General features: G+C 51.3%; 1 protein-coding gene across 2 annotated transcripts in view; it reads right to left on the reverse strand.

Moving 5' to 3' along the window:
* The window catches only part of KDM2B (lysine demethylase 2B), a 138,298-nt gene extending 128,251 nt beyond the window's left edge, over nucleotides 1–10,047 (reverse strand). For both annotated transcript variants that reach the window (XM_069081586.1, XM_069081585.1), the window contains exons 1-4: nucleotides 9,716–10,047; nucleotides 8,374–8,518; nucleotides 4,766–4,844; nucleotides 1,508–1,554 (exon numbers count right to left, since the gene is read on the reverse strand). In XM_069081586.1, coding sequence (XP_068937687.1) covers nucleotides 1,508–1,554; nucleotides 4,766–4,844; nucleotides 8,374–8,518; nucleotides 9,716–9,748 — 304 coding nt within the window. In that variant the 5' untranslated portion in view covers nucleotides 9,749–10,047. The remainder of the gene's footprint in view (nucleotides 1–1,507; nucleotides 1,555–4,765; nucleotides 4,845–8,373; nucleotides 8,519–9,715) is intronic.
* Between the last annotated feature and the right edge of the window lie 1,008 nt (nucleotides 10,048–11,055).

An 11,055-nucleotide genomic window follows, 5' to 3' on the forward strand; every position in this document is an offset into this window, starting at 1 on the left:
GAAGGAAGGAAGGAAGGAAGGAAGGAAGGAAGGAAGGAAGGAAGGAATTTTAAAAGATGATTCCATTGTACACCCTTTCAAGTAAAGTCATTAAGGTATGGGCATGACTGTCTTCTGATGCCCTTAGTCCTTTAGGAAAACTCCCCTCCCCTTTCACCTCCACCCTTGAAATGTCTGGCTCTTTGTCCTTGGTCATTCCACAAAACTCTGGTCTTTGACAAAGCTCAAAAACCAATCTCTTCCAGTCTTCTCTAATTAAGCCAGATCTGCATGCCAAAGTATAACACACAACTCCTGAACACTTCTGAGTAGGTGGAGCAGGACTCCCATAACACTCCCATAATCCAGAACACTCATGCTCCTTCATCTCCCCCCTCTCTGTTGAACCATTTGCTTCTGGTTGGCCAAGGATCAGTTTCTATGATACTCTGAGACCCCCCCTGGGGACCCAGGCAAAGACCATGATTTGCCAAAAACCTCAGTCCAAGTCAGTGTCCTGTTGGGAACAGCTACTGAGTCAATCCAAGGAGTAGGCACAGTTGAGGAAATTGAGGAAAAGAGAGACAAGCTCCCTGAGCCTGGAAAGTGTGTAGCCTCCCTGGAGAAAAAAGTCTCCTTCCCAGGGACCTAAAGAATTGGGCACAGATTCAGGGCACCTAAGCCCTGAGAAGACCCAAAGTGGGTGAGCTGGAACATCCTAGAAAGAGGAAAAAATCTTGGGCTGGATTCTAGTCCCAGAACTGTAGCTGTTTCCTCCTTTGGAAAATGTGTATGATTGAACAGCTCTAACTGCTCTAAGGCCCCTCCCAGCCCTGATATCCCCTGTTCTGAGGTCCCTCCCAGCCCTGACATTCTTTTTTTTTTTTTAAAGCAACTGGGGTTAAGTAACTTGCCCAAGGTAACACGGCCAGTTATTTTGTGTGGGTGTTAAGTATCTGAGGCCGGAACGATTCGGGTCTTCCTGGACTCTGGTCTGGTGTTCTTACTCACTGTCACTTAGCTGCCCCAGCTCTGACATTCTTCATTCTAAGTAAGGTCCTTCCAAGCCCTGGTTTTCTCTGTTCTAAGGCCCCTCCCAGCTCTGACATTCTCTGTTCTAATACCCTCCCAGGCCTGACATCATCCTCCCAACGATGATTATTCCATAGTTTAAGATCTCTCCTATTTCTAACCCTTCCTGTCCTAAGATGCCTCTGAACCCTGATACTCTCGGTTCTAAGGGTCCCTCCCAGCTCTGACTTCTGTGTCTTCCTATTACTCTGCTGGGCACTGAAATGAAGTCTGCCAACCTCCACACTCTAGCTTTATTTCTCCTGGGGTTGGTGTCAGAGCCCTCACCAAGCTGGAGAAAGATGGCAGCAACAATCCCAGGACCAGGGGCCATTCCCTTCAATCTCCTGCTCTTTCCCCACCATCTCCCAGGGCGCCCCCCCCCCCCTCCTGCCTCCCCAACACACCCAGGGCTTTTTATCTCTAGGGCAGAAAAAGGAAAATCCAAGCAACTTACCCACTAGGAGTTTGACATCTCGGACAGTAAAGTCAGGGTCAGGCATCCTGGGGGTGGCAAAAGATACCAGGTAAGGAAATTAAGTAAAGAAAGCCCAGGAATCACAGAGTTTCAGAGCAAGAAGGAACCTCGAGGGCCCTTGAACTCCAGCTCATACCTGAAAGGAATCCCCACCCAACAAGTGGCCATCCCACTTCTACCCAGAGATCTCCAACAAGGGAGAAACACATGCTCTCCCAAGGCAACCCATTCATTGTACTTGTAGATAGAATGTTCTCATTTTTAGGCAGCTCTTCCTCAAGTCTAGACTAAAATGGGCATCCTGGCATTTTCTACCCATTGCTTCCAGATAAATCCCTTCAGTTCTCAGATACTCTACTCAACAGTCCACTATGGCATGACTTGAGATCTTACATCATCATAGATCGAGAGCTTGAAGAGCACTCCCAAGTCTTGTAGTCTGAGCATTCCGGAGTGCCAGTAACCAGGTCAAAATGTAATTGTGAGTTATTTAACAAAATAAATTTTAAAATATGAGAGAATATAGACAATATCAATATGTGGTTTTCTAAGTCAATATGGATGGATTGAGATACTTATGTCCAGATTAGTGATCCTATTTCTCTTTGAGTTTGATACCAACAATCTATTCCAATGTCCTCAATTTTCAAATGAGGAAATGCAGATCATGTGATTTGCCCAAAGGTCACACAGGTAGTATCAGAGGCAGGTCATAAGACCAGAGATCTAAGCTCAAAGAGAGCTCAGAGGCCATTTTGTCCAATTTCCTGATTTTACAGATAAGGAAACAGAGGCCCAGACAGGTGAGGATTTGCCCAAGGTCACTAGGTTAGTAAAAGGCAGAACCATTTTTCAAACCCAGGTACTGACTACAAAAACAGCCCCTCCTACCCTAAGTCTTTTCTAGGTTAAACACCTATAATTCCTCCAATTTATGCTCTATGACATGGGACCCTTCATCATCCTGGGTGCCCTTCTCTGGACACTGTCCTCTTTGTCAATGTCCTTCTTAAACCCTGAGGGTACCCAGCACTGAACACAATAATCCAGGTGGGGTCTAACCTGGGCACATGTATAGTTTGGTAGGAAACAGTAGAGTTTGGGAGGAAACAATTTTCCCAACAACTAGGTTCGGACCAGAAGGCCATGAATTCAGGGGCCTAAGCCGCTTCCTTCCTTCTGCTAGCACCCTCCACTTCTCTCTTTTACAGACAGTCCATGCCTGGGCTGCTCTCTCCCCTCTCCCATCAACTACCTGATCTGCTATGGCCAAATCCAGAAGAAAAGATACAGATTTCCCACCCCTGTCCCACAGCTGAAAAAGGAGGGAGAAGACAGGAATCATAGCATCACAGATCTAGGGCAGTGGTTCTCAAATTTTGGGGGGGTCTTGTGACTCTCCTTTACATGCTCAAACAGTACAGGAAACCTCCTAAAGAACATCTGTTTATGCAGCTTAATATCTCCCGATATTTTCTATATTAGAAATATTATTATGAAAAGAGTTTGGCCTCAAGGACCTTTGGAAAATTTATAGTTTGAGAATCTCTGACTTAGATTGCAGAAGGACACTTGGAAGGCCTGACTTCTCATACATGATACTCCCATCTCCCACTGCAGTGTCTTTGCACCAGCTGTGCCCCCTGCCTGGAATGCTCTCATTACTCACCTCCACCTCTTGGAATTCCTTGTTCCCTTCAAGATTCAGCTGAACCCTAATTTAGATTTAAGCTCCCTGAGGGCAAAGACTGTCTTTTACCTCTCTGAATATCCCCAGAGCTCAGCACAATGTCTGGCACATAAAGGCAACTTAATAAATGTTTATTGAATTGAACCACCAATTCCTGAGAAGGCCTTCCCCACTACCCCCCTTGACTCTCTGCCAGGTTATACTGTGTCTGTCTTATATATACTTATGTAAGTATATGGTGTCTCTCCTTCAAATGTAAGCTATGAAAAGAGAGACTGTCTATCTGTGTGGGTGTTTGACTTTGAGCCCAGTACTTGGTAAACAGCAAGCCCTTAATAAAGGCTTGTTGACCGATTCACTGACTGAAGCCACAAAGTAGTATCTGGATCAGAGGCAGATGTAAGGGGGGAGGGGAGGGCCCTCAAATACCTGACTTCCCTTGGGGATCCACAGACCTCTTGTCTGTATTTCTCCCCCTAGGACTTCCTCTCCTCACTCCCATCCCCCAATTCCCACCGGGGCCGCTTGCTGGGCCAGAGAGGTTTTGGTGGGTAGGGGGGAATGTAAATCTTCAAAGGGATTTGGCATCATTCACCATAATGGCTGTGGCAGTATTAATTAGACAGCTGTAAGGAACTGGCACAGGGAACTCCCTCCTGAATGAGGAAATTCCCCCTACCAATGCAAGTTAGCATCACGGAGACAGGGTAGAGTGTTAAAAAGCTGCCCCTACTAACCATGAATTAATAATGCCACAGATGATTTCAGTCCAGCTTCACAGAATTAAAGATAAGAGCTCAGAGTCCTTTGGATACCGGACACAAGAGACATGAGTGATGGGATAGGAGCCTCCTCCTCTCTCTGTTCCCTCCCCAAAGGCAGAAACCAGTTCTTCCAGCCTCCACTTTTCCCAGCCTAGCCATCCAGCTGCTCTCACCTCCCTCCCTCTCTCTCTTTCTGGGTTTTGACAGATCTCAACGTGAAAGAATGTAAAGGGGGGGGGGGAGGAGGCACATTGAAGGAGGGAGAAGGGAATAGAAGCCCCCTAGCAAACAAGCCCAGAAAGAGAAAGGTAAACCCAGAATCCATAGAGGAGAGAGAAGGGGGATGCAAGGGGGCTTGCAGACCACGAACACAGTACCAGGAGGCCCTCATCTGGAAAGTAGTCTTCTGCCAACCTCCCGATTTGGACTCTGGATCTGTTTCTGTCCTAGGAAGTCTTATTCTAGGATTATCTACTCCTAGGAAGCCTACCTAAAAGGGACCACTGGGGATAAATGCAAAGTCAAACACCAGCCAGTCTAGGCCTTCCAGCAGCTTGCAATTCATATAGGAACATAGAAAATAGATAGCATGTAAGGGGGTCTAAGGGAGAGGACTCGAATTAAACAGTACTGAAGAAAATATAGCTAAGGGTCATTCATGAGCTTGGGCCAGTTCCTCTTCAAAAGGGCTGACCCTCTTCACTCCTTTCACCCACTGTCAGAAAACTTGGCTGCCAGGAAGATGCAGAGGGAGGGGGAAAACACATAACGACATCGACTTACTTAATTCCTAGTCCATCGGGATTTGGGAAGACCAGAGGCACTCTGAGGGCTTCTCTCTGTACGTACTCAAAGTTGAAATCTGAACATTTGGATTAAAGCAAATCAATCAATACACAAAGGAATGAAGGAAATTCCCATTCTGCCATTTACCCCCAGTAAAATTCCTGCTGCTAGGCCTCCAGGAGCCTCAGTTTCCTCTTTGTTTTGTGAAAGAAGGCAGTTAGACTAGATGGTTATCTCTAGCAGGGCTGGTCCCCATGATGAAAATAATGCACCCCCTGTTCACATCTGCCTCTTATAATCCCTAGATTCCTTCAAGGCAGAATTTATGAGCTACTTCCTACTGCAAGCCCTTCCCAATCCCCATAATCCTTAGGGCTCTCTCCTTCCTCCTCATAATTCTCGGTTGACAGGTTACATTCCCCCTGGAGGATGCAAGTTTCTTGAGACTAAGGATTCTTTTTCATTTTGTATTAGCAGCCCAAGGACCCACCACAGCACTTAGTACACAACAGCCTTTAAGAAAGGCAGTTAGGTGTCACAGTGGTTAGATCAATGGGCCTGGAGTCAGGAAGGAAGACCCAAGTTCAAACCCCACCAAAGAAACTTTGCTCTGTGACCCTGGGCAAAGTGACTTAATCTCTGTCTCTCTCAGTTTCCTTATCTGTAAAATGGGGATAATGATTGGCATCTACCTTCCAGGACTGTTGTAAGGTCCCTTCTCAATCTAAAATCTACACTCCTGAGAACCATTAAGGTCCCTTTCAGCTCCAAGCCTATTTCTCAGCTGAATAATAAATAAGCCAAAGCATGTGGCATCAGGGAGGGGAGATGGCTGTTGCCTGAAGAAACAACCCCAGAGAAGCAGAGCCCAGACTGCCCCTCTTCCTACTCGATCATTCCTAAGCCCACTGGTCAGAACTTGTCAAAAAACACCCTGAGGTTTGGGGTTTGTTTTTTTCTTTGGGGGCACAGAGAGGATAAGGGTGTGGAAGGGAGCCTGGCTTAGGCTGAACCTGGAACCTGGAGCTGTGGCCAGTATCCGGGGTGGAGCCCCAGACTCAGGCACGACTCAAGGGAGGCAACCCTCCCCATCCCTTCCGGACACCTGGATGAACAGCAGAATAGGAAAACTTGGAGGGCTCCTATTGTAGCCACAGATTTGTGAAGGCCTTATTGTAATTGCCTGCATAGTGAAGGGGAGGGGAAGAGAGCTGTTTCCCTGGAAACTATGTATTTGGTGCCAAAATAACCAGGGAGTTTAGGTACAATACGGTTGTCTTGACAGTGACGATTCTGCTACATCGATCACATATTTCCTTTACCTAGAGAATTAGCTAAGCTTTTTTATTTGGGGGGGGGGGAAGGGGGAGCTGAAACAGCTGGGGAGAGGAACAGAGATGTCTCAATTAAATCTTTAAAAACTCACAGGTGGCAGCCCTGTCCCCCTCATCCTGAGGCTGATCTTTGGTTTATATATTCTAGAACCAGATACACAATTTCTTCCCCTCCTCAAATCTCAGGGAACAGGACTTTGCATTCATTTTTCCTAATTGTCCCTAAAAAGGCTGTGGGGTATTCACACAAAAATCACTTCAACTTCTGCCCTCCTCCAAGCCCCACAGCCGGACTCAGATACAATTCTGGGAGATGGGGATAAGAGACATTACTGGAGATCCAAGAGATAGGTTCAGGATTCCACCCCCACCCTCTGACACACACTCCCATCCCCACAAGGCAAATGTCACTCCGGTCATCCCAGCTCTAGGGACGGATGAATAAGCCCTTTTCTCTGGTTCAGAGGCCCGGGAGTGCAGTGAGATGGAAGAGGTTTTAGCTAAGACTCAGGCCTAGGACAGGGACACTCATTCTCCCCTCCCCCTAACTCTCCCAAAGGCAGTTTCCTTGGGGGCACATCACCCAAAACTCCACACAAACCCACTTTGGGGGAGAGGTTGAAGAGAAAACCTAGAACTAGCAAAGAATTAAGGGTGGCCATTTTCAGAGCCCAACGGCTCAAATATTCAGTATTCAAGAAGAACTGTACAAAACTTTAAAAACTGAAAGCAAAGGGTAGCAAGAAGTCAGGATTCGGAGTCAGAAGATTAAATACCCAATGACCTGGGGCAAGTCACTGCCTTGCCCCCGAGTTTCTCTTTTCGGATTCAGCACCCCACCTAGAATGAAAGAGCTTTCCCCTCTACTCAAGGTCATGGCTTCCGCAGGTCCAGAAAGAAAACTCCAGAGACTTAAGGAAGAGATCTCAGTGGCGCCAGCTAAAGAATCCTCTCCCACCCCCAACACCCCAGGTCGGCAATTCCGAGACGCCAGACCAGCCCTTCTCCGTCTTTCTCAAAGAAACTCCTAAGGTGCTAGGAGATCCTCCCGTGAAAGCAGGAAGGGAAGCGCTCCTTTTTTTTTTTTTTAAGTTTCTCCCCAAGCTAAAGTTGGGGAGGGTGACGAACTAACGTTAAAGGGCAGGAAGGCTAAGGAAGAAATTCCTTCCAATCCCAAATTCTTAGGCCCAGCCCCCGGGGCTCGGCACACAACTTCTAAACTAAAGACAAATGCAAAATGAAGTTCTGCCTTAGCCGGAATGGACAGGGAGGCTGAATCGTGCATACATCCCAGCAATTAAGGTCGTATGACTTAGTTTAAAAGAGAGGAGACCAAATAAAATGTAATCGAGGGCATCTGAATAAAATAAAAAGGCTTTTTTGATAGAAAGGGGGTAAAATCAAGCCAGAAAGGAAACGCCAAAATGATATAAATTGGGGGTGTAAGGGCATAGATTTCCCCTTAAAAATGCGCGAGATAAGGCAGCCTGAGTCTCAGCAGTTGGGCTCCTGGCGGGCTGAGCTCTACCAGAACAGTCCCGGGCCAGCTGAGCGGCGCACAAGGCGTCAGCCTCCAGAGCAGGGAGCTGTCCCGGCCTGGAGCGGCTACCAGGCGACCAGGCAACCAGGCTCAGGTGCGGAGGCCGGAGAAAAACCCACAAAGCCAGGCTAGCCCTCTCTTACCCTTTTAGGGAAGGAGACCTACTTCCCCTAGGATCTCGGGCTGGAAAGGAGAAAAGGGCTGCCGATGGGCAAAAAGGCAAAAAGGAGGAAGAAGGGAGTGCGGGCCGGAGAGCGCTCTGGGTTGAGGGCGAAGCCAGGATTGCACCAGCCGGCCAGGGGAGCCCGCAGGAGAGCGGCAGAGGAGACGGCCGAACTAAGCGGACTAGACGGCCTGGTCCCAGGCGCACATCCCCCTCCCCCCAAAGCTCGGAACCAGGGCACCAGGGTGACCGGGTGACAGGCACAGAACTGGCCTAGGCCCCACTGGGCTACCCACCCCTAACCCTGGCCTTCACCCTTCCCCCCAGCCCACCCCCCCCCCCCCCCCCCCCCATGGCTCAGCCTCATTTCGTCACCGGATCCCCTGGAATGGGGGACAGGAGCGCGAAATACGAACCAGCCACAGCTTTCCCACGTGCGCGCACCGCCGACTGGGATGTTCTGGGCTGGCCTGGGCTGCTCAACTCGCAGCCGGCCCGGGATCCCTGGGTGCCAAGCAAAGATGGGCAGAATAAATGGGAGAGGTAGACAAGGCTGGGCCAGGCTCACCTTTCCCGTCCATGGCGCGCACGAAGTCCCCCTGGTAGTGGTGGCTGCGTAATTTCTCCTCCAGGCTGAAACCCCTGACGCTCACAATCTCCTCCACGTCCGACGACTCCTCGTTCTCGTCATAACCCTGACGGTTGATCGAACGCTGCGGGGACCCAAGCCAGAGACCCCGCAGGCGTTACTGCGGGGGGCATTTAGGGTGTCCCATCTTGGGTCTGCCAGCCCGCACCAACCCGGCCCACCGAGCAGGTGCAGGCGCAGGGCACCCACACAGTCGACCCCTGGCAGACCCTCGCAATCAGAAAACAGGCGAAGTCACTTTTACAATTGGGGTAGGGGCCAGGGGGTTTTCCCCCCTCGTTAAGCCAGCCAGTGGGCAAGCTCTCCCACAATTATTCCTTACCAGTCCCGGCCGGATAATCGAGAGCGAAGGGGCCCCCAGGCAGTTGGCCACACCCCTACTATTTTGGGGGTGCCCCCCTACCCTACGATATCGCCCCACCAGCGGAAGATGCGGGCCAAAGCCCGGGTTATGTAAACTAAGAGGGAGCTCCGGGAAAGGGAAAGCCAAGCGCTCCAGCCGGACTGGGCTGGGGGGCGCCGAGAGGGGGATTGGAGGTGAGGGGCCTGGGGAAGGTAGGCTGCTTGGGGGGGGGGGGGGGAGGGTGTAGGCCCTGAGAGCTTGCAAAGCCTGGCCCGGTAGCAGCGGGTGGCGGTGGCTCACTGGGCGCTGGACCCGGGTGGAAGAAAGGAAGACCTGGGTATGGGGAAGCGAGGTGCCCCCAAGGGCCTCCGGGGGAGCCGGGCAGCAGCTGCACATTGAGCTCGCCCTGCGCCCGCTCGAAGAATGGGGGTGGGGGGGAGAGCGGGGACGGGAGAAAGGTGGCCGGCCGTTCACAAAGCTCCCACTGGGGACCCCAAACACACCAGCAGCTGCCTCCATCCGCTGCTCATCCCCCCCCACACACACACATACACACGCACGCGGCGTGGAGGGACATCCCCCCACCCCTTTCCCCACATCTCCAGCTCTACAATCCTCCCACACACACCCCCCCATCACCACCACGCTGGCGAGTCCTAATCCCCAAGCGATCGCCCCCCACACCCCGTTCCCACTCAGGCAGCCACCTCCCCCAGCTGCCCCCCCCATCTAAGTGTCTGAGCTGGGGGGCCAAGAGTAAACTGCCTGCTTCCTTTTGCATGCAATTTATTATTTCTTTTCCGGTCCTCTTCAACACACGGAAAGGAAAGAGAACGCAGGGGAGGAGAGGGGGGAGGAGGAGGAAAAATTAGAGATCTATAATATACAGACACAGATTAAAAAAAAACAGCTACACACCAATCTTCGTCCAGAGCCTTTCTCTGCCTCCATTTTTTTGGGAGAGTTCACCAATTAATTGGCAACACTCCTGCCCCCTGCATTTTGGCCCCGAGGGGGAAGGAAGAAGGACCGAAGGAAACAAAACAAAAACAGAATCTGAAAGAAAAAGAAGCCAAAAAAAAAAAAAGCCCCAGCCGAGATCTACAAAGTTTTTTGCACCAACACTTTAGGGAGATCCGTTTTGCAAAGTCCTAGGAAACCATTTTCACTGGGGAGGGGGGGAGGAGGAGGGCGGCGACGTCATAATCCCCGGAACGTAAACATTGTTGCCGATCGCGTTCGGAGCTGGGAGGCTCGGCCGGGAAGGGCGGGGGCGGGGGCAGAGAGCGGTGCGGGGCGGGGAGGGGCGCCGACGGGTAGGGGGGGGTGTGGGGGCGAAGGTGGCCGGGCGGGGGCGGAGGCTGAGGCTGCAGCGGGAGAGAGAGCCCGGAATGCACCGGGCGGGCGGGCGCAGCTACTGGCTTCCCATTGCTGGGTTTGGTGGTCGGGTCACGAGTGTGCAGCAGGCAGCACGCCTGCGCCGCCGCCGAGGGCTGCGGGGACTTCTGAGGGTTCCGTTGGCCCCTGGGTTGCTGCAGCCGAGGCGGGGTAGGGGGACGGCGGGGAGGGGAGGAGCAGACTACTGGAGGGAGCACCCCCACCCCAGACCTGGAGCCTCCCCCTTCCCGGCTGCGTCCCTCCCCGCCCCCTTACATCTGTCCCAGGATATCTCATCTCTAGTCCCCCAACCTTTGCTCAGTCAGTCCCTCATGCCTGCTCCCCGGTTTTTAGACTCCCTAGCCTCCCTGAGACTTGGCCCACGCGCCGTCTTTTGCAGGAGTCCTTCCGTGATCCTCCCGACCAAAAAGTATCTTGTATGTACCCATTTGTCCCTCCTAAAAAAAAATGGGAGGTTCTTGAGGGCTGGGGCTGGTTCGCTGGGATTTTATTTTTTCTTTACATCCCCTGATCCCACCACAGGTCAGTGAACATTTATTAAGAACCCACTAAGTGCTAAATATAGAAAGATTCCTGTTTTCGAGGATCTTGCAGTCTAAAGGGACAGGTAGGTAAAAAGCAGGCATAAGCTATGTGCAGAGACAGGATCCATTGGAGATCATCCCCGAGGAAGCCAGCAGAATTACGGAGATCGGGAAAGGCGGAATTGGAGCTGGAACCTGAAGGAAGCCAGACTGAGGAAATGAAGAGGGGAGAGCCCTGGGGGACAGACAGGAAAAACGGCCGGAGCTAAGAGATGCAGTGTCTCATTTGAGAGTAGCTGAGACCCCAGCCGCTGGATCAGAGTGCTCGGGAGAGGA

The sequence above is a fragment of the Petaurus breviceps genome, unplaced genomic scaffold (assembly GCF_028583685.1).
Source record: "Petaurus breviceps papuanus isolate PSGF00001 unplaced genomic scaffold, PetGlider_PUasm1.0 99, whole genome shotgun sequence".
Lineage (NCBI taxonomy): Eukaryota > Metazoa > Chordata > Mammalia > Diprotodontia > Petauridae > Petaurus > Petaurus breviceps.